Below are 24857 nucleotides of genomic sequence, written 5' to 3'. Positions count from 1 at the left end.
AGGCTGGGCAAACCCTGATTGGCCTCGGCCAAGACCTCGTGGAAGGTCTCTGACGGGATCTAGGCCTTCACCTATGTGGCCGATGGGCAGCTTGGTCTTCACGTGGGTTGGATGGCAAGTGGAGGCCCGTTTCTGACATGGACTCTATTGCCTGCTTTTGAATCACTCCCCGCCCTGCCCCGCCCCCCAGCAGGGCTGCCCTGCCTGGCCTCAGGGGATGAGGATATGCTCAGTCCTAATGTGGCTTGATGTGCTGGGGAGAGTTGATATTGGGGTAGAGGACTCCCCTTTTCTGGGGGGAAAAGGAGAGGGGAAGGGAGGAGAGAGAGGGGAACCCTTGGGGTGTAAAGAAACTGAACTAAAACAACAAATTTTAAAGGCCCAACCATAACAATCTCAAGTCACATATTTGAGGGTGCTACTGAAGGGAGAAAGGAACAGGCTGAGCTCAGAAGGGGCTCTTCCAGAGGCAGCCATGTCGGCCTGGGTGGGTAGCATCCTGGGAATGGTCACCCCATGCTGGACTGGCCTGCAGTGGCCTTAGCATTCTCCTTCAGCACCTTCACTTCCACAGGCGGGCCACCGCTGTGCCAGCCCAGGAGCCTAAGTTACCCCTTCTCAGCAGGAAGTAGCCAGAGTGGTCATTGCCAAGAGAGATGGGCCCACTGTTTTACGGTTAAATTTATCTTCTCCCTCTGAAGCCATCTAGGAAAGGCCTCATAGGAAGTCTGTGATGTGGCTCTCACACTGTGAGAAGAATTGGCTGAAGAATCACTGGGATAGGAATGTAAGCTGAACCAAAGGGGGGAGGGGAGGACCCAGGCGCCCCATGAAATACCAAAGCCAGAGTCGCCCACCTGAAGGAATAAAGTTGTCTGGGCTTCCCTCCTGGGTGCTCAGGTTCACATGTAACAGGCACCTCGCTGACCCATCACACGTAATGTGTTTAACTTGGGGCATGAGGCTTGCCTAGAAGAGCCTTGACTGTGTGTGACATCAGGTGAGGCCAGGGTGGGCAGGAGACAGGGGCGAGGCTGTTTCCGGCTTAGGTAACAGAATGCACAACTCACACTAGTGTGAACAAATAGGAATTTATTTCTTTCACAAACACAAACCCAGCAGCTGACAGTCTAAGGCTTGGGGCCACTCTTCAGGCCTGAGGTCTTGAGGACCCCTATCTAGCAGGTGTGTGCTCACTCCAGCGTCAGTCACGTGTTTCTGCGCCCTTGGGGTCCTGCCGCACTCTAGGCAAGATGAGACCCCTCCAGCTCGAGCCCCGGGGTTCCCGAGACCTCCCGTGCTGGAAGGAAGCACCCCAGCTGAAGAGCGGAGAAGGGCAGAGCATCAGGAGCGGGTGTCTGGGAACCAGTCCTGGCGCTGGAGGATGAGTGAGTCAGAAAGGCTCTGCTACAGCGGGTGGCGACGTCAGGGACGGTGAGGACGATGACGTCAATCCTGCCCAAGCCCACTTCAACAAAGTGCAAAAATTTAAAGGCAAAAGTTAAAAACCTTCAGGAAAATCATCTTTGGAAAAGATTAATAAATGCCATTTAAATGTAGATCATACATCAAATGACGTCATTAGTGAACCAGGAAGCCTAGTGCGTGGGAAGAAACCTCTGCAAAGCTTAGAAGCAGAAGACTGAAAGAATTCCTGACCATCCGCACGAGAAACAGGTCAGAACGAAGCATCGGAGGATGAAGTGATCAGTAAGCGAAGACCCACAGCCTGCGAGGAGCCATGGCGGAGCGCTCGCACCCAAGCTCAGCTCTGCTTCGGACCGAGGAGTGGGTGGGTGGACAGCCAGCGAGGCTGGGAAGGAACAGCAGCTGCAGGCCCACACTCTCGGGTGGGGAGCACTTGAAGCCACGCCCGGGTCTCTCCCAGTCCTGGGTGGGTGACAGCTCAGCCACAGCCGCCAGCGTGCGACCAGGAGGCACACCCGCAGTGCTGAGCTTGAGCGCTAAGGGGTACATCCAAATACTACTTAAAGGCTTCTTAAAAACAGAACAAGCTTTACAGAACAACACAATTTACAGGGAAAATGAACAGCCATCATCTCCCTGGAGGGGAAACGGGGTGCACACGTGCTGGCAGGTCTGTGTCCCCACACGGCACTGCAGACACAAGGGCATACATTTCTTTGTAAATGTCACATGACGAAGTAACTCAATTTTTAGGCGTATATGCCAAAAAAACCAATTGTGGAATCATCCCTGCATGAAAGTACAGAGGACTCTGAACCCAGAAACAGTCTTTCCCAAGTGCAGCGAGGCTATGCAGTGACATGGCGAGCCCCTGAAGTAAACAGACCTGCGACACCAAGTCCGGATCACAGACCCCACCCCACCCTCCAAGACCTTCTAGGCCCGAGGTGTGGCCAGAGGACAGTTTGGGTGTGCCCCTCAGCCACACGCCTCTTTTGGCATGGTCACCGCCGGGACCAGCAAGCCCCGAGGCAGTCTGCCTCCAGCACTGTGGGGCAGGCATGTGCCATCACACCAGCAATTTTCTGTGGCGTTGAGTCATCTCCCAACTGCAGCAGGTGCTGTTGGGGTGGCTGATCCACAGGACTGCTGGGAGTGCCTAGTCAGAACCAAGAGCTAACGGTGAGTAGAGCAGGTGCTTCCAGACTGTGGCAGCCTTACACAGCGGCCTCCAGCCTCAGCCGCGCTGTCAGCACACTGCTCAGACACCCCCACTGCACCCCCAGTCCAACTACTGCTGCAGCCCCCTCGTGGTGTCACAGTAAACGGGCAGCCCTCTGAGGCATCGTGACAGGCTCGTAAACCTGAGAAGAAGCTGGCAGCTGGCATGAGCGCATGGGCAGTTTCTGCCAAGGACAGATGGCTCCCAGTGGCTCAGTGGGTAGCTCTGCTGGGTGGAAGCGAAGATGGAACTCAGAAAGCTGTGCTCTCTCCACGGGCTTCGGCCACCACCCGCAGCAGCACAGTGAATGGTAGAAGCCACCTGCAGCAGATGGCAGCTTTTGCTTGTGACGCACTAGACTGCTTGACTGTGGGAAGATGAGGAACAGTGCAGTGGGTCAAGCAAGGGAACACACGCCTCTGTGGTGGGGACATGCCTGGAGCAGGTAGGAACCTTGGTGGCGAAGGCTGGAGGTGTTCACACTCGTCCCAGCTTTGTCCCTCATGGTCCCCAGGAGGGCAGCACTGCTGAGCCCAGCTCCTTCCAGGTCATCTCTCAATTCCTGTCACTGTCCCTGTCTAGCATCTAGTGCCCCATCCCCAAAACACTGCATGCTGGGAGAAACGTTGAGTTTTGCTTGGCCTGAGAATCATGTTTCCCGCCTGGCAATGTGGTAGCCACAGAGAATGGACTGGAAACGACCAGCAATGAACAAAGCCCTTATTTAGTAAATGGTCACACTCTCGCTCTACTGAACTGTCTACAGCCTTTGCTGAAATCCGCCTGTGTGAAAAGCTAGAGGCAGGAAGGCCCAGAACCCTGCTTGCTACCAGGGGCCTCAGAACAAAACCACTGCGTGGGCACTGAGGAGCCACGAGCACTTAGGACCTCTGGTGTTTGACAAGCACCCGCAGGCCTCAGCTGGGCCCCAAGCACACATTCCCTTGCCCCCAAGAGCATGCCTTGGGGTCGGGCAAGAACCTCCAGCTGTGGATGCTAGCCCTGACCCCAGCCCTGCCAGCTGCCTCAGCTGGGCATGAAGCAAAATGTATGAAAATACTTTAATTATTTCTTCAAAACAGTTAAGAAATAAGGTTGGTTGGTTTTACAATCCCAGTAGAAAAAAAGTTCACGTGAGAGCCCTGTCCCAAGGTCAGGCCCTTCCCAGCCAGACTGGCTGCTCAGTAGAAACGTTTGTTCCGCTCCTGTCGCTTCTGAAACACCACGGCGCCCACCACCGCACAGACGATGATACCCAGGAGCGCGCACAGCAACAGCAGAAACACCCTCCACCCGGTAAGGGGCCCACTCCGGAAGTTTCCAGTGGGGTCATCCACGTTGTCTACGGAAAGAGAGGGAAGTTAATGGACAAGCGTTAAGGGGCGCCCCGCACTGGCTCCATAAAACTGGACTGACAAGAAGGCCCAGCTCACACCAGCACAGCACTGGTCAAGGGCAGGGGTCGGTAGAAATCTGCTCGGAACTATGAGGTAGAACTTCAAGGGCCACAGGACACCCCACACACACACAAACAGCCCAGCTTCGCCATTCCAACAGTCCCTGTGGCCCACCATTGCTCAGCTCCTCCACCATGGGGCAGAACGAGAAACGGAGTGGAAGCTTTGGAGACTTGGCCAACAAGTGAGGAAACACAAATGTCAGTCCCTGGCTCCCCTGACTCCTGGGGATGCAGCTGGGGCAAAGCAGTTGGCCTTTCTGGGAGAGCAACCGGAACCGACCCAATGGTGCCATGTGGCAAGGCTAACTTAGCTCTTAAAGGCGGAAGGGTGCCGCAGAAGCTGAGTACACACAGACGCACTCTCTCCAAAGAGCCGGGTTTGCATCCCAGCGCCATGCTGGGTGGCTCACAACCGCCTGCAAGCCCAGCTCCAGGCCCCCTAGCCTCCATGGACACCCACACCCAGAATTCAACCTAACACAAAATTGAAAACCCGGAGATGTCAAACACCAGGCTGGTGGCTACAGCTGTAATTCCTACACTTAGGGTAGAGGCAGGAGACTCAAAAGGTGGTCACCATCAGAGACACAGTGAGTTCAAGGCCAGCCCAGGCTTTGCAAGACAGAATTTTTATTTTTAAAGTGAGATGTCCTACCACACAGAAAGGGGCCTGGGCAGGGTGAGCCCCGTTAGGCCAAACACTTGGCAGTCTGGCTTTGAGGGGACAGAAGGCCGTAAGGGGCCTCTTCTGCCTGAGGACTTGGTTTGAAGCAGAATTGTGCTAACGAAGGAACCAAAGCCAGGGTTTATAGACTAACCCCTCTCCCTGGCTGAGCACACCTAAGAGTCAGGCCCCAGGCGATTTACACAAGTTACCTGTGACGAGGCTCGCTGGGCATGCTATGTATGCATGGACAAACCAAGCACACTCGAGCACAGGAAAAAGGGGACACTGCGCTCACACACATGCCGACTCCATGTCAGAGCCTCAACAGAACCCTCCCTTTCGACGGCAGCTCATGCTTCTACAAACTCTCAGGACAGAAGGCCAGGAGCACAGGGTCCTCCTGGAGCCGGGAGCGCAGGGCTGCACGGCACATACCTTTGGGGGACTTGAGGAAGTTGACGCCAGGCTCGATCTTAGTCCAGTCGATGCTCTCCTCCTCAGGCGTTCGTTCCACCATGAGCTGGAACAACTTGATGGAAATGATGTCGTGGTTGTCTACAGGGCAGAGAGTGACCTACTTCAAGACATGCCCACTGCCCGCCCCAAAGAAAAGCTGCTTCCTCAGCCCCAGACAAGCCAGCCCTGGGGAGCGCAGTCTCCCTCCCTAGGCGGGCAGCATTTAAATGACTCCAGAAGGAGGGGCTGGGTGCAGCTCCGTGGTAAACATGTGCTTAGCGTGTAGAAAAGCCTGGGTTTAAACCCCAACTTGGGAAAGTTAGGAAGAACCCAAGAGAAGATACAGGGAAAAAAGCATTAACTTTGATGTTTGAAATGATATGTCTCTGAAACTTCACGGCTTAAGCTTTTTGGGAAATGGAAGCAGTAATGCCCGCCTTGAGCCATCACAATGGCCAGAACGTGAGAACGCCCAGGCAGTGTGGGAGACTGCTAAGCAAAGGATAGGAACGGAAAGAAGGAAACCAGATAAGGGCCAGCGCAATCATCCTAGGCTGCCTGAGAAGCCTGATACTTCTGAGAACAGGATGCAGCCAGATGGTCCTGTCAGAGCCCACGTGCAGGTTGCAGATAAACAAAGGGCAGTCAGCAACTCAGCTGGGAGGCTGTGGCCTACTCCTCTACAGGCATGAAAGATGATCCAACTCTTGCAGAGGAGATACTGGCGGCCAGCCAGACCCACAGGTAACCTCAGTGAACCAATTCATCTGAGGCAAGCTGTTTGGGGTTGGGGTCGGGAACTGGGGTGAGGAGAAAAAAGCTGCACAGCAAGCAGCTGGCAGCCAAATCAGGCAGGGCCACCTGACACAGGAGCACACAGACCCTTGACACACAGGGCTGAGCCCTGAGAACCAGCTTTGGAGTTAGACTCTAGCTGCTCCCTGGGTTCCGCCATTTTCTGCTCATCTTGAAGAAATTCTTCAACTCTCACATTCCCTTGATTTCAGTTATGTGAAAATGGGAACAAAGCACTACCTAGCTTAGAAAACAGTAGCTGTGTGTGGTGGTACACACCTTTGATTTCAATATTTGGAGGGAGAGACAAGTCTGGTTTCCATAGAGAATTTTAAGACAGCCAAAGTTATAGAGACTGTCTGTCTCTCTGCCCCACCCCCCTACAAAAAAAAAAAAAAAAAAAACAAAACCTAGTGAGTGCCCATTTTGTGCCTGGACAGTCCTCTGAGCACGCAGAGCCCATGGCTGTGGGCCCTCACTGCCCTCCTCAAGCCGCTATGGCAAACAGTACTGAGGAACACCTGCCACAGGCTGGCGTCTGCTCTATCAAAACTTTCTGCAAACTGGATGTGATCGCAGCAGTGAGAAGGCTGAGGCAGGAGAATCACCGTTAAAGGCCAGCATAAGCTACATAGTGAGTACCAAGCCAGCCTGGGCCACAGAGTTAGAAGCTGTGTCAAAAAACACAAAGCAAGAAACCCTCTGCAGACATAATGTATGAATTTCATACATCAGATGAAATTCCAGGGAAGCCAAGGAACAAAAAAGGAAAAGGGACATGTTGAGTCTGTTACTGAAACTAGCCTGGCCGTGGTTGCGGATTAGTGAAGCGGGGGATGGGAACTTTGAGCAACACAAAACAGATCCTCTGGGACCACACAGCCTTGAGCTCATCCCTGGAGAGGCGGGAGGCCTCTTCTGGAGGGGACATTATAGGCCCTAGCAGAGTTTATCCCGAGGCTCATCAAGCACTGCCAGCCCATGCACATCACAGCCCAGTTCTGATCAGCACAGAAGCTGCGCCCAGGCGAGGACCTTCCCAAGCACTCCCAGCAGATGCACAGCCAAGAGCCGCCGTCAAGTGCCACCAAGTCTTGGTGACCAAGCAAGGACCACCGAGACTTGTCTTGAGGAGTGGAGGGGCAGGAATCCTAACGTGTGGCTAATGCCAGAGAAGCTGGAAAAGCGATGGGGAGGTTCGAATGCACAAGGAAAAGGGGTACAGCTTCAGGCAAGTTAACTGGTAAGACGCTAAGGAGAGGATCAGGTTAGAGCAGAGGGCGGGGCAGCTGGACGCCTCCCTGGACACAGAGAGACTGGGTGGTGAGGAGGTGGGGGCCGGCACACCCACTGGGACGGTGGCCATTACCATTCTGAGCGCAGGGGTAACTACAGGAGCCAGAGACAAGATGTCAGGGGCTTTGTATGAGGGGGGAGGGAAGGGCACCATGTGGAAACGTGAGTGAGAGATGGTGGCTTGAATGCAAGGAGAAAGACTGAGTGGGATTTGCCAAAGTACACGATGGAATGAGACAAGGTCCATGATGCCACCAAGGTGTTTGAGCCCAGGCAACTAGAAAGACAGATGCCTTTTACACCTGGATGAGCAAGGTCAACGCTCTGACGGGCGGCCAGTGGAGACTGAGCACCTGTGTTTCTATAGCTCTGGTGCTAGCAATCATAAAGCTACAAGACCCAAAGCCTCCTGACGCCTGAAGATGGAAGACAAATGAAGAGGCTCACCACTGGGCACACCGACATGGACAAGTGCCGGTAAGTGAGGAAGGGAGGAGGTCAGCTGCTGAGGACAGGCCGCACACTCACCAGACAGGTCGCCAGTGCCAGCGGAGGCCCCGAAGTAGTAACCGGTGGGCAGGCGCACCCCCGTGATGTCGATGCAGTTCTTCCACTCGTTCTTGTCCTCCAAGTCAGTCATCACCTGCAGTCGGCGGACAACAGGTCACACACACGCAGGCCCGGCCAGCTCCCTCCTGACCCTCTCTGCGGAGGAGGCCCAGGCCTGGTGGCCTCCCCCTCATGCCTGCTCACCGTGAGGCGGCCTCGGGAATAGCGGACAGCCAGGAAGGTCTCGTGGTCCCGGTTTCGGAAGTCCGCCGTGCAGCCTGCCAGCTCACTCCAGCGCCCATCTTTGCTGTGATCGTATGACAGAGAGCCATTGTTCACCATCGCCAAGATGTACGGGAACACACGCTGGAACCGAGACGCTGGTTACTCCACGCCCGCCAGCCCGTGGGCACACATCACCCCTACCTGGAAGACCCTTTTGCCAGGACAGCAGGGCCCTACTGGCCAACCCTTGCTCGCCTGCTCCACAGAAGAGAGCAGAGCCTACCTCCGTGGTCTCATCGTTGGGGTACGTGTCCAGGAAGATGGCTAAACCATGGAAGTTGTCTTTGCTTCCAAACACAGGCCCTGGAATTAGGAGATATTTTCAGAACAGGATCAATATGGAGATGAGCCGTGGACTGCTCAAAAGCTTCCAGGGCAGAAGAGGGCCCAAAAGTTGACACCTCACCCAGGAAGGAAGAACCTCCAAGACAAAGCAGGTACAAGCGACAAACTCTCAGCAAGGGCCCCAGAAGAGGTGCTTTACGCTTTGTTGGCTGCACAATCTTTGTGAGCCAGCCTTTGTGCTTTGGCCTTTAGAAGTGGCAGAGTGGGCTCATGAGATGGCTCAGCAGTACAGGCCCTTGCTATGTTGGCCTGATGACATGGGTTTCATCCACAGAAAATAAAGTGGAGGGACAGAGCTGATGTCACAAGGCTGCCCTTCCATCTCCGCGGGAGCTGTGGCGCGCAGGGGCACACACACAAATGTCTTTACATACATGGGAGAAGCCAGGGCTGGGGAATGCCTGCAGCCCAACCTGAAAGACTGAGCGAGAAGGAAGACTTTCATGTTCAGGTCGCCTGGGCTAGTAGGTTTAAATCCAGACTGGGATATATAGTCAAAAACACTAAGCAGGGTGAACACCAACCTGTCAGAAGGGGCAGCATGGCGCCGCGCTGCAAGAGCAAGGTCAGCAGCCTCCAACAGGAGGCACAGAGGACCACGGACAGGCACTCACCACGCCCATCCTCACTGCCCTGGGGCCAGCAGCTATGCCCATGCCCACCTCACTCTTCGGGGCCCACCTGAGCATGGGCCTCCCTACCTGATACAAGGCGGTCTCGGGTGTACCACAAGGCGATGCCGTCGCCATGAAGATTCTTCTTCCCTGCGCCATGGACTTTGAAGTGGACATGCATCTCCCAGTCCTTGAGGAAACATGGCTGGAAAGGCGAGAGGCCCTGCAGTTACCACAGCTCCCGAGCACGCTCGAGCAGAGCCAGGCCTACACTGCTCAGCCTGCCCCAAGACTCCCAGAATTAGCTGTTCCCTTCTGAGGACCTGAAGTGCTACTGGGCCCTAAATGAGGGAGGGGCCAAATGGTATCTCCCGGCGATGTGAGGCTCAGCCACTGCCAACCCAGGCCTTTCCCTCACATTCCTCAGTGTGTAACCCCAATCCTGTCTCATCATCCTCATCCATGGTGCCTGTCCTAGCGAGGATTACCAGCCCATTTAAGTCACATATTTGAAAATAAAAAAAAAAAAAACAAAAAACATTTTGAGGCGCAAGAACTTGTCCATAAGATGAAAAAGTGGCCCTGATTCATACCCAAGTCTGGTTGAACTCTGGCTACTCCTACTCCCTATAGCCCTGCATTGGCTGCAGACTAAGCCTACTCCTTTCTACAGCCCCCTCTTCTAGAACCCTTCCAGGGTGAGAGACAGCTAGACCACTGCTAGTTAAAACCCACCCCGAGCCTGGCTGAAAGCTGAGCGCAGTTCCTGGCCAGGAAGCCTCAGGCAAACCAAGCCTGATGGAACACAGTACCAGTGCCATGGGTGGGCTGCTCATGCCACCATCAGAGGAGGATGGTGTCCCCAGCAGCCGAGAACACCAAGTGCAGAGCCAGTTCTGCCTACAGCGAGGGCAACTTCCTGGCCTTGCTAACCACCCAGCGGCTCCGTGGGGAAAATGAAGTGATCAGGCACTGAGTCAGAAGCCGGGCATGGTGGCATGTGCCTGGAATGCCAGCATTTAGGAAACATTTCAGTTTGAGGCTAGCCTGAGCTATACACCCAGCCATGTCACAAGGCGCTCTGTTTGGAAAAGCTCCAACAAGGCAGCGCCTACCAGAAAGGCAGCTAAGAAGCCACTGATGGCCAGTGCAGGCAAAGGTGCAGACACCTCTTGCTTGGTGGTGGGCTTCAAGCTGACCCCACCCCTGCCGCCCCCTTTCTTTCAGTTTTCCTTTTCTTTTTAAGATGATTTTTTCCTGCCCATTTTGTGTGTGAGATGTGGATCACTTGGAACAAGCAGTTTCAAGTTACCATGTGGTTGCTGGGAATCAAACCCAGATCCTCCAGAAGACCAGCCAGTGAATCATCTTTCCAGCCCCCTCCCTTCCCCAACCCTCTTTTTATTTTTGAGACAGGGTTTCTCTGTGTAACAGCCATGGCTGTCCTGTAGACCAGTCTGGCCCCCAGCTCAGAGATCCACCTGCCTCTGTCTCCCAAGTGCTAGGATTAAAGGCGTGCACCACTTGGCCTGGCCTTCTTTTTTTAAGTATATGTGTTTGAGACAGGGTCTTGTTATGTGTCCATGGCTGGCCTCAATCTCAAAGCAATCCTCCTACCTCAGCCTCCAGAGCTGGGATTACAGGCACAAGCTAGCACACCCCCTCAATCTGATGCAGCTATCTAACAATGCCGATCTCAAGAGCACCTGGAGTTAGGTACCCCAGATACTGGGAGAAAAAGATGAGATGGCAGCTGTGCAAGAGCCAGTGTGCTGGGAAGACCAGCACACAAGCAGAAGGAGGGGGCACTAGTGGCACTGACAAGCTGAGGAGGCTGACGGGTGATCTCGTGCAGAGTGACCCTAGGGAACTGGGCTGGCTAGTTTTATGTCAACTTGACACAAGCGAGAGCCATTTGGGAAGAAGAAATCTCCGATGAGAAAATGTCCCCAGCAGACTGGCATTTGGGCAAGCCTTGGCGTGTTTTCTTGATTGATGGCTGATGGGGAGGGCTCAGCTCACAGCGGCTGCTATCCCTGACAGGCAGTCCTGGGTGTGATAAAACAGGAGCCCGAGCAAGTGACGGAAAGCAACTGGTGATCAGCACTTCTCCACGGCCTCCACTTCAGTTCCTGCCTCCAGACTCCAGCCCTGGCTTCCCTCAGTGATGGACTCAGAAGCTGTAAGGGAAAACTTAGAAGACCCTATCCTCCCCCCTTGCGGCCATATGTTTATCACCGTAACAGCACCCCCAGCTAAGACAGAACCTAACTCCCCCTCTTCCCGAGCTTGTTGCTCTGTGAGGACGCCATAATGCACTTCAGATGGGCTGACGGAGAAGAGGCAGCCACAGCACCAGCGACCTCTCACGTCTTCAAAGCCCATCCACATAGGCTGCAAGCCTGGACCGGGACGGCTGACGGCAGCCATGGCAGCTTCCAAGGCTGACTTCCAGGGAGCCGCTCACTCCCAACAAACGAACACTCCTCTCTTTCCAAGACTGCCCACTGCAGCCTGATCCTCAAGGCTGAGAAGCAACTGTCAAGCTTAGCTCCCACTTCTATTCTTGGCCACGAATAAAAAGCTCCCCAACTACAGGAGGGGGTCCTGTTACTGCCTGCACAGATCCCAAGGGGAAAGAGCCTGGCTTGAAAGAAACATACTATTCTTGTGACCAGGAAAATTTCAATTCCACCTGCCTCTGCCTCCCTAGTGCTGGAACTACAGGCGTGTGCCACCACACCCAGCCTAAGTGGTGCTCTTAAACTCGCACTAACAAACAGTGACAATGGTCGAGGAACTGTGTATGAAAGAGCACACATTCCAGTGTCAGTCTGGCTTGGTGAGCCGTGGGTGCACTGCTTGCCTAGACCCCATCCTGACACTATGACACTGACACTGACTGACACACACACCCCCCCCACACACACACACAACAAGGCCACCTCTCACAGGACACCTGAGGAGGTGGGGACTGGCCACTGCAGCATTCCTGTGCTCTCTCCCTTTCATGCACTCCTGATGTGATGCTACTTTAAGATTATTTACTTTTAATAAAGTAAATTAATAAATTTTCTTCATAATTTGTAAATTATAATTTTATATTTATATAGATCCATTTTATAAATCTATTTTATATATATATAAATTTTTAATTTATAAAATAATAAAGTATGTGTGCCTGTGGCGGTCAGAGGCTTTGGCTCACACTGGCTGTTGTGTTCTGTCAGTGTTGCTGGGAAACTAACTCGGGCCTTGTACATGAGCAGAGCTGCCTTCACCCACTGCGCCATCTCTCATGGCCTGTTTTTTTGTTTTTGGTCTGGAAACAACACAGTCTCACAAAGCTGCCCTAGCACTCACTATGTACCTAGGGCTGGCCTTGAACTCCTGAGCTCCCTACCTCCAATTCCCATGTCCTATGCCAGCATTCCCAACTCCATAATGCCTTTTGCCTTGAGGTGATAGACCTGTGGAAGCCCTCACCAGGGCCAGCACCATGCTATCTGTGCTTTCTGACTCCAAACTTTAACTCTTACTTCTTTTGGAAACTTATCCTTCTTTAAGTACTTCAGTACAGAAGCACAAGAGGGAGAACGGATTCAGCCACCTGGAGGGGAGGGCCAGTGATTTTTAACAGCACTCAGAAGTTAAAAACAGTGACAGGAGATGGCTGCAAGGGGGTACACCTGCAATCCCAGCACCGAGGAGGCAGAGGCAAACAGAGCTCTGAGTTCGAAGCCAAGCCTGGTCTACAAGGTGAGTCCAGAACAGCCAAGGCTAGCTACATCTCGAAAAACAAAACAAAACAAAGTAACAGATCACTTTCAATTAGAATAGACAACTCAAGAAAAAAAAAAGGCAGCCAGCAGAAGAGCCTACATTTAGCAAATGTACCCATTTAAAAAAAAAAAAAAGGTGAAATTAAGACAATTTCAAAACTGCAAAAAAAAAAAAAAACAACAAAAGAATGAAATTACCAGTGGCCATTCACACCGCCTCATTCTTCCTGCAGAAGAAAAAGGTTCTGGATCCACACAGAAGTCAGAGGTTCAGGAAGAAAGAAGAGCGATCAGCGAGTTGGGAATTAAAAGCCTCAAGCAAGCCCTGACTGCGCATTGTTGCCTGGCTCACAGCAGAGGACACTAACGGCTGGCCTAAGGTCCCAGCACTGTCCACAGCGAAGGTCCAAGTCCACAGTATCCTGAAGGCTATGCTAAAACATGGGCATGCCTGAGGGGGCAGCATCCTTAACAGGCCACAGAGGAAGACGATGCAGCCAGCGCTGAGGAGACCTGATAGGCTAGGATCAGATGGAAGGGGAGGAGGACCTCTCCATTGGTGGACTTGGAAAGGGGCATGGGAGGAATTGACAGAGGGTGGGATTGGGAGAGAATGAGAGTGAGGGCTACAGCTGGGCTACAAAGTAAATAAACTGTAATTAATATAAAAAATAAAATAAAACATGGGCAGGCAAGCAGGCATGCGCACACGTTGGTGGGTGTGCTGCAATGTTGAAGATCAAGGTCTTGTGCACCTTTAGCCCTGTCACTGTAAAACAGGGTCTGGCTGTGCAGTTCGGCGGAGCCTTGCCTGGCAAACACCCTCAACTGCCTCCTCCTGCTGAGACAGCTGTACCACTTGCCGTCTGCGCATCTGCTGCCTAGGATAACCATAAAAATTTGAAAAACAAGGGCTGGAGGGATGGCTTAGAGGTTAAGAGCACTGTCTGTTCTTCCAGAGGTCCTGAGTTCAATTCTCAGCAACCACACGGTGGTTCATGCCATCTATAGTGGGATCTGATGCCCTCTTCTGGTGTGTGGGTGTACATGCAGATAAAGCACTCATATAAATAAATCTTTAAAGATGCTTTTTTGAAAAATGAGGCCGGAGAGACAGCTAAGTGACTACAGAGCAGCGGTTGTTCTCAGAGGACCTGAGTCCAGTTCCCAGCACCCACAACAGCCTCTAACTAGTCCCAGGAGGTCTGGTAGGACTTTTCTAGCCTTTACAGGCACATGCACACATGTTTACACACATAGAAGAGGGGTTGGGGATTTAGCTCAGTGGTAGAGCACTTGCCTAGCAAGCACAAGGCCCTGGGTTCGGTCCCCAGCTCTGGAAAAAAAAAAAAAAAAAAAAAAAAAAGACAAAAAAACAAAAAACAAGGTAACTAGCACACATAGAAGTAAACATAAACAACAATAAAACCCCTGATAGACAACCTAACAACTACCAGACTAATAAAAGACAAAAAAAAAAAAAAAAGGGCTGGAGAGATGGCTCAGTGTTTAAGGGCACTGGCTGTTCTCCTGGAGGATTGGAGGATCCTGGTTCAATTCTCAGCTCCCACAGTCCAGGGGATCTGGCGACATCATAGACATACATGCATATAAAAAATAAAAAGGAATCATCGAAAAAAAAAAAACTTTAAAAAAAGACAAAATGAGTGGGAAATGAATTTAAGTTGTCGAGACAAGAGAGGAGAGGGATAAAAACAGTGAGAGAGAAGGCTAACCCTAATGTCACCATCTTGCCACATGTAAATGGAAGAAATGTGAGGTGAAATCAAATCTAAGGTGTGCATTACTTCATTCATCTATTGCTGCAGTGCCGGCACTGAACCCAGCATTTCTATACTTCCCTGTACTCTTAGCAAAACTTGCTGGAACCCCCTCTCTTGTCTCTCACGTTTATTATTATTGTGGGGAAACACGGGTGTGAACAGAGGAAACTGTGGGAGTCAGCATGCTCCTCCTTCTGCTGTGGATTCTGGGAGTCCAACCCAGGCTGTCAGGCCTGAGCAGCAGGCACTTTTACCTGCTGAGTCACCTCGTCAGTCCTTATTTTTAACTTTTTTATCTTAGAAATAAGCAGTTGCTAAATTGTTCCTGCTGGCCTTGAACACACTCTGAAGCCCAGGTAAGCCTTGAATTTTCAGTTCTGCTGCCTCAGGCTAAGTAGATGGGATTACAGAGATGTGCCAACAGTCCCAACTTTTTTCCCCAAATGGATGTGACTTTATAATATTTCAAAATAAAAATTTTGGCTGGGAATGGCAGCTCACACTTGTAATCCTAATAATCAGAAGGCAAAGGCAGAGAGATTTAGTAAAGTGGCCTTACATTTGCTATGATGGGGAAAAATAAAGGAAGAAAAATTAAAAGCTTTGGGTATCAAAAAATGGTAATAGTAAAAGAAAAAAAAAAAAAAAAGTCCAGGGATAGATATCCTTGACCATGACACATTTAAAACTAGGTATCAATAATTTAAAAGTACCAAACTATCCAAATAGCTCATACGTAGTATTTAAACACAAGTTTAATTTTCTCATGTAGAAGACGCAGCCCAGAATCTGTCTCAAGTAGGTTCTCTGCTGCTTATTGTGGTCTGAAGAGCTCCCTCAGGCTCATATAATAAAACACGTGGTCACTAGAGAGTGGCACTATTTGATGACTTAGTTGTGGCCTTGTTGGAGTAGGTGTGGCCTTTTTGGAGGAAGTGTGCCACTGGGGGGTAGACGTTGGGGTTTCAGGTGCTCAAGCCAGGCCCAGTGTCTCTCGTCTGCTGCTGTGCATCTGGAAAGAGAACTGTCGGCGACTCTCCAGCACCGTGTCTGCCTGTGTGCCGCCATGCTTCCTGCGCTGCTCTCAGCTGTGAAGATAATGGACTAAACCCCGGAAACGGAAGCAAGCTGCAACTAAATGTTTTCTCTTTTAAGAGCTGCCACGGTTGTGGTGTCTCTTCACAGCAACAGAACACCAACTAAGACACTGTTCCTGAGGACAACACATGAGAAAAAGCCCAAGCTGGTGCAAGCCTGGCACAGATGGAAGTGAAGGGCCCAGAAACAGTCCCATGGGACCACAAGCCTCCCAATACCTTCACCCACCACAGACTGAAAACTGAAGATTTGTGCAACACAAAGCCTCCAGGTCACTTAAGTCAGCTGTGATGTGGTTTGGAATTCCACTGAAGCTGCTTTGTGGGGACATAGTTCTCATCCCCGTGTGCACAAAAGTCCTAACGCCTTGTTCCCACAGCAGAACAAGCAAGCAAGAATAGCCCTGCAGAAAGAAGTCACTTCAGAGCTAGACAGTCTTAGCATCTCTGACTGGACAAAATAAAAGGCAGCTGCCGTCAATCAGCTGAGAAATCATTACAATGACATATGTCTGCAGCCCCAGCCACAAGGGGACCACTTGAGACCAGAGTTCAAGGCCAACCAGGGAAAAAAAAGAAAGAGTCCATCTCTGATTTGTTTCTTTCTCTCTCTCTCTTCTTTTTGAGACAGGGTCTCTCTGTGTAGCATTGGCTATCTCTGCTCTGTAGACTAGGCTGGCCTCAAACTAGGATATCCACCTGCTTCTGTGTCCCAAGTGCTGGGATTAAATGCATGCACCACAGCTACCAGGCTGGTTTGTTTTTACAAGACAAGGTCTCACAGTGTAGCCCAAGCTGGTCTCAAATACAGACTAGTGCCACCTAAACAATCTCACTATAAAACACCACTATTTGGCACACTGGAAACAACATCCTTTCCAAGTTTTTCTTCAATGCTGGGAGTTGAGCCTAGGGCCTAGACAAGCACATGAGTGTCCCTCTTGTCTTTTCCGATATTTCAATCTAAGACAATTTCTTCTTTGTTGCTTGTTTATGTATATCTGCGGACGCTGGCCAATGCCAGAGTGCTGAGCACCCTAGAGCTGGAGATTCAGGTGCTCATGAGGCCCTCGGTGTGGATGCTGGGGACACACTCTCACGCACAGACACAAACTCTGTCCTCTGCTCTTAAAACTGCTAAGGCACCTCCCAAGCCCCTCCACCTTATTTTTAAAGAGTGTCTCTTTCTCACAGAAACCTGGACCTCACAGATCTAGCTAAAGTGGCTGGCCAATGAGCTCCAGGATCCATTTGTCTCTGCCTCTTCAGAGCTGGGATTACACAGCTAGGCACCAGGCTTTTTACATGCTGCTAGGGACTTGAACTTGGGTCCTCATGCAGACACTACATCTCCCCACTCAGCTACCTCCCCAGCTTTCCCCGTGGATTTATAATTTTGGACTGGCACAGTACCAACAGTAAGTATGTTCTCCAACCATTTACAAACTTCCAGCAGGGCCCAGAAGCAAAAGTCTAGGAGCTGCGATGCAACTCAAGCAAGTGCAGAATGCTCTTGGTTGTGACATCACCAAGCCATTGACTATGCTAACCAACAACCATTAATAAACCCAATTTGTATCACTGCCTTGGACATGTTTGTTACTTGTGGATAAACCCAGTTCCCAGTTATATCAATGTTTTTACCTTGCTTTCTACAAAACAAAATTTAACACTATACTGAACTCATTTATGTGAAATATACAAGGCTACATTACCTCCTAAAAATTAGTACCCAGCCGGGCCTGGTGGCACATGCCTGTAATCCCAGCACTCAGGGAGGCAGAGGCAGGTGATCTCTGTGAGGTCCAAGCCAGCCTGGTCTATAAAGTGAGTCCAGGACACCAAAGCTACACAGAGAAACTGTCTCAAAAACCAACCAAACAAACCGAAGAGTAGTGCCCAGGCTATATACATAGTCCAGTGGTGAAATGCTCGCCTACCTGGTATGCACAGGTCCTGTGTCAATCTACAGCACCAGAAACTGAAGTGAAAAAGAACTACCCAGGCTATACACATAGTTCAGTGGTGAAATGCTCGCCTGCCTGGTATGCACAGGTCCTGGGCCAATCTACAGCACCAGAAACTGAAGTGAAAAAGAACTACCCAGGCTATACACATAGTTCAGTGGTGAAATGCTCACCTGCCTGGTATGCACAGGTCCTGGGCCTATCTACAGCACCAGAAACTGAAGGGAAAAAGAACAGAAAACGTATCTGAAAAGTCCCAACAGAAGGCTATGACAGACTGTCATCTGGAGGAGATAAGGTGACTAATCAAGCACTCGGGGTGTCTGGCATTTGAGCGGAGACTTAACAGATGAGAAGTGAGCAAGGAGCAGTCATGGAGAACCAGGAGGCACTGTCCCAGACAGAGTGAACAGTGCAAGGGTCCTGAGGGAAGAAGGCAGCAGGCAGGCTGGAACAAACCAGCAGAAGGACTGGAGACGCCAGTCACCCAGGGACGCATTGTACAGACATAATGCAGTTCTTCCTTCACGAAAGGCCTCAGGCTTTCAGAGCCAAAGCTGAGGGAAGAAAGCACCCACAGATGCCCCTGGCAGCAGTGTGGGGGCACAAGGCAGGAGAGAGGAGACGGTGAGGTAACACAAGAACAGTGCAGTCTCCCAGAGCAAAATAACAAAACCAGCCAGAAGGCCAGGAGAGCAGAAGGGAAAACCAGGATGCTGGCCAGCAAGCAGGCGGCGGGAGGGTTTCATCAAACGGCCTGGGGAAAGCAGGCTCCTGCTCAGGCCACCGCCTAGCCCCAAATTAGTCCTTTCTTCCCCTTTCCCCCACTGTATTCCCTCAGCAGACCACTGCACAGAATTGCTCCCACATGACAAGACAAAGGTAGCTCCAGCTCCCTGCTCTCCAGGGCAAAGGCCACATATACACAAACTGCCCATGAGTCCAGTGGAGATAGAGCCGACCACAAGACTCTCAACCAAGCACTGAGAAATGTAATTAGCTCTGTTAGTACGTTAAAGGGGTTCTCCCACTGCCAACCAGAAGGCATCAAGTCTGTCAACTGGACTGATGAGAGTGGAGCTCAGAAAGATCAGCTGAAATGCTGTTTATTCCATTCGGTGGCTATCCTGCCTTGGCATGGGTCATGAAGTCTATCTATTCCAAACAACCTGTCTGAGAGTTAAATCCAATCAGGTGTGGCAAGGTCGGCAGTAAAATACTCAATAAAGATACAGTTTCATCCTTCCCGCAATGAAGTGGGTTCATTTTAGTCTACAACTCCACTGACTTCTTGTTATGTGACTTTAGGGACGCTCAACTCTGCACCTTAGCTTCCTGCTTCTTAAGACATTAAAATGGGGACATCCATACCCTGCACGGTTTCTGAAGAAATTAAGTGAAAGTATCACACACAGCTTCCAACACACAGTAACTACACAATATTCACTCTTACGATTTGTGTGTCCCGGACAGGGAGCAGGCAGGACAAAGAGCAGCACGTGCTTATGATTAAACGTGGCTGCCGAGGAGGCCGGAGATTAGTGGATCACTGCATGCCTAGCCTCTCGGGAGACTCACCTGGTGGTTCCAAATAGAGCCCTCTTTGCTGCGCTCGTCAGGGGTCAGACGCACGTACTGGCTCGTTAGCATTGTGCTGCCTTGGAAGTCCCAGAGCGGCATGGAACTGGAGCCGACCCCTATGGGCAGAGACGGACATAGACAGGTGCCCAAAAGGCCACGCCAGAAGCCGGCAGCCCTGCTCCGCCCCTCAAAAAGGGAATGCCCTCCTCCAACGCTCTCCGGTCCCGCGTCCTCACCCTCGACTTTTCCTGCTGCAGGCCTCACCTTGGTAGGGCTTGATGAGCGAGTGCTCCCGCTTGAGGTGCTCGCTGTTGCCGTCGGTTATATCCGCAGCCACCGGCCCCAGCAGCAGAAGAAGATGTAGAAGTGCAGTGGGGCCTGGGCCGGGGCCAGGAAGCCCAGGCCTCCCTGGGCACCGCTGACCCCAGCCCCAGCCCCAGCGCCTAAGCCAGGCTCCGGCCGCCATTCTCCTTTTCTCTCGGCCACTTCCGCCCTAAGACTTCCGCCTTCCGGGTGTCTTTTCTAATGGTCTCCGGCCGGAAGCTGTCCAAACTGTTATCACCGGAGAGTGAAGAAGGAAAGCCTCGCAGTCAGCGGGATGGCAGCCTTATTGGCTGGGCGGCCTCCTATCCTAGGAGAGTGCGGTTCCATAACTTCGGAGGCACCAGGTCGCCTGTCAGCGGGCCGCTGCCCGAGGGGGGGGGGTGCATCTTGGGATGAACAAGAGATCCAACCAGTCACGGAGCAGCACGTTAGGCTTGCGGGCCAACCAGAAGCAGAGCTCTCTTGGGGCGGGAGGAGCGGGCTGTGTCTTCGGAGTGGAGCATGCTGGAACTTGTAGTTTCCGTGGGCTGCTTGCGCAAGTTGAGACCGGCTCAGCCCTCAGCCCTAAGCCTCTGGACAGATCCTGACTTTGAAGTGACCTTTCCGGTTAACAGTGGGAAAAGCAGCACTGGAGTGAAGTAGAAAAGCCTACAAGTCCAGAGCCAGCTTGGACTCGGTGGGTGGGCACCACTCTTTTGGAGACTTAAAGAGCCCGTATTTAAGGGCCTCCGCTACCTCCAATTACTCAGGCACAGTCAGATAGAAGCAGGAGAGGCAGACCAGAATCTGACAGGGAACCTCATTGAAGGCGGAAGTCATCTGGCTCCAAAAAGTGTCAGTTCCTGTTGACACACAAAGTGCCTGTGAAAGGTCCAGGACAGCTAGCCCTGGATACTGGAACAATGGTGGCCTAGCCAGATACAGTTCTGTTATACCTGTTAATCTACTTAGTAAAATATTTAGCTGTCAGTATTTTTAAGTCAAGGTACTTAAATTTCCATTAGAAATCCTGACTTCGGGGCCTGCAGAGATGACCCAGGGGAATAGTTGCTGGCCTTGAACTCGTAAAGATCCACCTGCCTCTCCTTTCTGAGCACAGGAATTAAAGGCACGTGCCACTATGCATGGCCTCCAATATCCTTTAAATCATCTCTAGATTACTTATAGTACCTAACAAATTGTAATAGTGATGTTGATAAAGACAGGAAAAGTTTGTATGTGTTCATTAAGAAGTGTGCTGGCTAGTTTCATGTTGATTTGACATAAGCTAGAGTCTTTTGAAAGGAGGAAACCTTTGAGTTGAGAAAATGTCTTCATAAGATTCAGCAATAGGGCATTTTCTCACTTAGAGACTGATGGGGAAGGCCCAGCCTACGGTGAGTGGTGCCATGTCTGGGCTGGTGGTCCTGGGTTCTCGTAGAAAACAGGCTGTGCAGGGCAGTAAATAGCACTCTTCCATGGCCTCTGCATCAGCCCCTGCCTCCAAGTTTCTGCCCTGTCTGAGTTCCTGTCCTGACTTTCTTCAGTGATGAACAGTGATGTGGAAGTGTAAGCCAAACAAACCCTTTCTTTCTGGTTATGGTGTCTCATCACAGTAATAGTAACCCTAACTAAGACAAGAAACAGGTTTTTTTCTGAATATTTTCTGTCTATAGTTAGTTGAAACCAAGGGTATAGATCCTGCTGATATGAGGGTTATGTTTATAAATATATATGTATGTCTGTGTATGCACATGGATACAGAGAAAGAGAACATACATGTACAACAAAAGCCCTCTGCCTCTCCTCTCCTAATGAGCCCTTCCTCCAGAGATTCACCTATACCTATAAAAACTAGGGTGTGCGCAATCCACTGAACTGCAATCCAGGGCTGAGTTTGTCAGGTTCAGTCACAACTGAGTCCTGAGAATTTAGGAAAGTGCACATAGGAGGTAATTAACTGGTAAAAGAACATTCGTTCTGGAACCTGGGTCATGAGGAAGGAGTAGAGTTCACTGGGAGTTTGCCTGAGAAGCCTTTCTCAGCAGAGGGAAGTGGAGCCAAGGTGCAAACATAAGAAGGAACACAATGTTTTGGGGCAGATGCAGGGTTTATGGTATTTGGGTATGGTGGCATGGGCAGAAGGATCTCCTGTTCAGGGTCATCCCCAGATATACAAGGAGTTTGAGGCCACCCAAGGGCTACTATAAACCCAGTCAAAATACGACAAAGATTCCACTCCCTGGAATCCATGGTGGAGAGATGGTGTAATGGTTGGTCTTCCCTGTCAGCTTGACTGGACATAGAATGACCTTTTGTTGGAGATACCCTGCTGGTTGAGATTGCTTTCTTGCCTGGGCCAGACAGCCAGTATGAGTTCAGTGCTAAAGGCAGAACTCCCTCCCCTCGGCAGGGTCTCCTGCTCTCTGCCTGACTTCATCTGGAGGGTGTCTCTAGACACTGACTCCCCTAAACACACTTGACCTCTGGCCTCTGACACAGCTCCCTGCTAGCTCTCCCCTCCCTGCACCTATATGTTTGTTGAGCACTGACCTTCTGTTCTTATGATTGGACTGTGCTGGTGCCGTATAATGCAAAGCAAGCATCTTTGAAGTGCCTAGTTCCAACCAATTATGTACACCTATTCTTGGAGGCCCCCCACTCCCCTAGTGGTGTATAACCTTTGTTCTCTGGAATTAAAGTTGAACAGCCATCAGCTGTTCTCCCGCATGTGATCTCTATACGGTTCTCCCTGGCATGTCTATGAAGATCTTTCCAGAAAGGTTTGACCTATTAGTTTAACCTACTAGTTTAAAAGTTTAACCTACCAGTCTATGTTCTGGAGTCCCAGACTGAAGAAAAAGGACGAAGCCAACTACGCACTCACTGGGTCTGCTTCCTGTCCACACAAGAAACGTGAGCAGGATGCCATGTTATCAGACAAACAGCCTGTCCTCCGGTCCATCAGTGATGAGCAGCATTCAAAAAATGGCCATGGAGGTCAGACGACGTCCTGTTAAACTATAAAGCACCCCAAGCAAAGTGAGGGAGCCTGGGTCCAAGGTGCAGCAGACAGACTTCCATCACATAAGCTCCCTCACAAGTGTGTTATTTACTTATTTGTTTACACTCATGCTGGGCATCAAACCCAGAGCGTTGCACATGCCCACACGAGCACTTGCACACTTTCTTCTCTAGCTTCACGAGCACTTGCATAGCCCAGATTGGCAACTCATGCCAATCCTACTGCCTCAGTGTTCTGAGTGCTGGGATTATAGGACTGAGCTGCTGCATAAGCGCTTGTTTGTTCGAGACAAGGCCCTTGCAGCCCCACGGGCCTTCAGTCAGCCATGTAGCAGAGGATGGATGACCTTCCTCCTTCCTCTGTTGCTGTGATTCCAGGCGTCACCTAGTTCTCCGCAGTGCGAGGGGACTCAACTAGAGCCTCGTGCGCGTAAGACAAGCGTGCCCATGAACTACATCCCAGCCCATAAGCAGCTCAATAAGACCTTCGCCACTGCTCCAGCCCCTAACACAACCCCAACATTCCACACTTCAAACTCCGGCCTGGGTGGCCAGGAGCAAGGTGTTCAGGAAGAGGTGAGCAATCTAAGGCTGTGATCGCTGCTGTAACACAGACTCCAACATGTCCATTTCTCAGGGCTCTCAGAATTATCCAAAGTGGATGTTCTGGTTTATGGATGATATGCCTCATGCGCCAGCGCACAGACCCTGCTTCTCTCTTCTTGGGCCTCCAAGGTCCTCTAGGGTCTCACCATCTTCTATATCCATCCAGGAAAGACACACTGAGGCAGAGGAAGTCCTTGAACCCAGAAGGTCAGGCCCATCTAAGCAACATAGTGAGACTTGGGGCTGGAGATGGTGCAGCAGTTAAGAGCATGTACTGCTCTTGCGTAGGACCCACAGCTCACAACTGCCTGTAACTTCAGCCAGGGTGTCAGATGCTCTGGCCTCCTCATGCACTTACATACACACTCACATACCTACACACAGACACACACACACATCATCATAACAATAAGAAATATATCTCTAAAACCCAAGGCATATAGTGAGACCTTGTCTGAAGAAGTGAGATGAGGCTGGTGCTCAGCTGGGAGGGATGCTACTTGCTACCTGATGATCTTAATTTTATCCCCGGGACCCAAGTGGTAAGAGGAGAGAAGCAGCTCCTGAGAGTTAGCCTCTGGTTTCTGTGTCACATCGTGGACATGCACCCCCACATACAATAGATTAGTGAAATAAACTTTTTTTTTTTAAAGAATGCAACTGTTCATTTCCTAGTATGCAGAAATGTTGGAGAGACAGGGCCTTCGGACAGAAATTACATCGTACGGAGGATGGATTGGTTACGGCCTGATGAGTGTCCCTCATAACCACAAGATGGGAGGAACATGCGTCCTTTCTCTCTGCTCTCTGACACATGGGCACAGCAGAAAGATGGTTACCTGCAAGCCAGGGTGCATCAGACCACAAGTCCGTTGGCATTTGATCTTGACATGCCAAACTCCAGAAAAAAGAGAAAGGAAAGGCTGTTGTTCAAGTCACCCAGTCCATGGTAGTTTTTCTTAATAACTTTCATAATATTTTTATGTGTGTGACTATTTTTGCCTGCCTGTGTGTCTGCATGCCACCTGCGTGCCTGGTACCATGGGGTCCTCTATAACTGGAGGCACAAGCACTTGTGAGGCGCCATGTGGGTGCAGGGAATTGAACCTGGGTCCTCTGGAAGGGCAGCCAGTGCTCTGGACCACTGAGCCGTCTCTCCAGCCCCGTTTGCTTGTTTGTCTGTCTATAGGATTTTATTATGTAGTCCTGGCTGGTCTGGAGCTATGTAGATGAGGCTAGCCTTGAACGCACAGAGCTCCCCCTGCCTCCGCCCCTCCCAGTGTATGGTATTTTTCTTACAAAGCCTGAGCTAAGCCGGTTCTGCACCAAGGTGGGCTTTCTACGTGCGTATGGGTTAACTCCCTTCTTTGGTATTGGGTTCCCAGTGTGCTCTCCTACCCATCAGCCCACGCGTACACGCCGGGTCCCTGGGGTGTCCTGCACATAGGCCTCCATTCGGAGGCCTGTCGGATGTGCCCATCCAAGGCACTATGCACGTATATATCGTTTTGTTTAGATATAGGTACAGACATAGTGCAGATATAAACTGAGCCTCGTGTAGCTAAGTTGACCCCAAACTCACTGTTTCTCCCGCCTC

General features: G+C 51.1%; 1 protein-coding gene across 1 annotated transcript; it reads right to left on the bottom strand.

The window, feature by feature from the left end:
• Positions 1-1077: 1077 nt before the first annotated feature.
• Positions 1078-20010, bottom strand: Lman2 (lectin, mannose binding 2). Its single transcript, XM_055595789.1, has 8 exons — positions 19592-20010; positions 19325-19443; positions 9204-9321; positions 8381-8460; positions 8077-8238; positions 7852-7966; positions 5212-5331; positions 1078-3992 (listed from the first exon to the last, which is right to left on the bottom strand). Exons 1-8 carry the CDS (start codon positions 19791-19793, stop codon positions 3832-3834), a joined length of 1077 nt encoding a protein of 358 aa, XP_055451764.1. The 5' UTR covers positions 19794-20010; the 3' UTR covers positions 1078-3831.
• Between the last annotated feature and the right edge of the window lie 4847 nt (positions 20011-24857).

Source organism: Psammomys obesus, unplaced genomic scaffold (genome assembly GCF_907164565.1).
Source record: "Psammomys obesus unplaced genomic scaffold, mPsaObe1.curated_primary_1811, whole genome shotgun sequence".
NCBI lineage: Eukaryota > Metazoa > Chordata > Mammalia > Rodentia > Muridae > Psammomys > Psammomys obesus.
Note: the sequence above shows the minus strand (reverse complement) of the source record. Positions and strands in the feature narration are given on the sequence as shown.

What these genes read in the sequence shown, in the direction of transcription:
- Lman2 (XM_055595789.1), bottom strand. Translation starts at nt 19,793, where the DNA reads ATGGCGGCCGGAGCCTGGCTTAGGCGCTGGGGCTGGGGCTGGGGTCAG. An exon ending in GCTCTATTTGGAACCACCAG is followed by an intron (nt 9,322 to 19,324) that starts GTGAGTCTCCCG and finishes TCGCCTTTCCAG; the next exon opens with CCATGTTTCCTCAAGGACTG. An exon ending in CTTCCTCAAGTCCCCCAAAG is followed by an intron (nt 3,993 to 5,211) that starts GTATGTGCCGTG and finishes CTCTTTCCGTAG; the next exon opens with ACAACGTGGATGACCCCACT.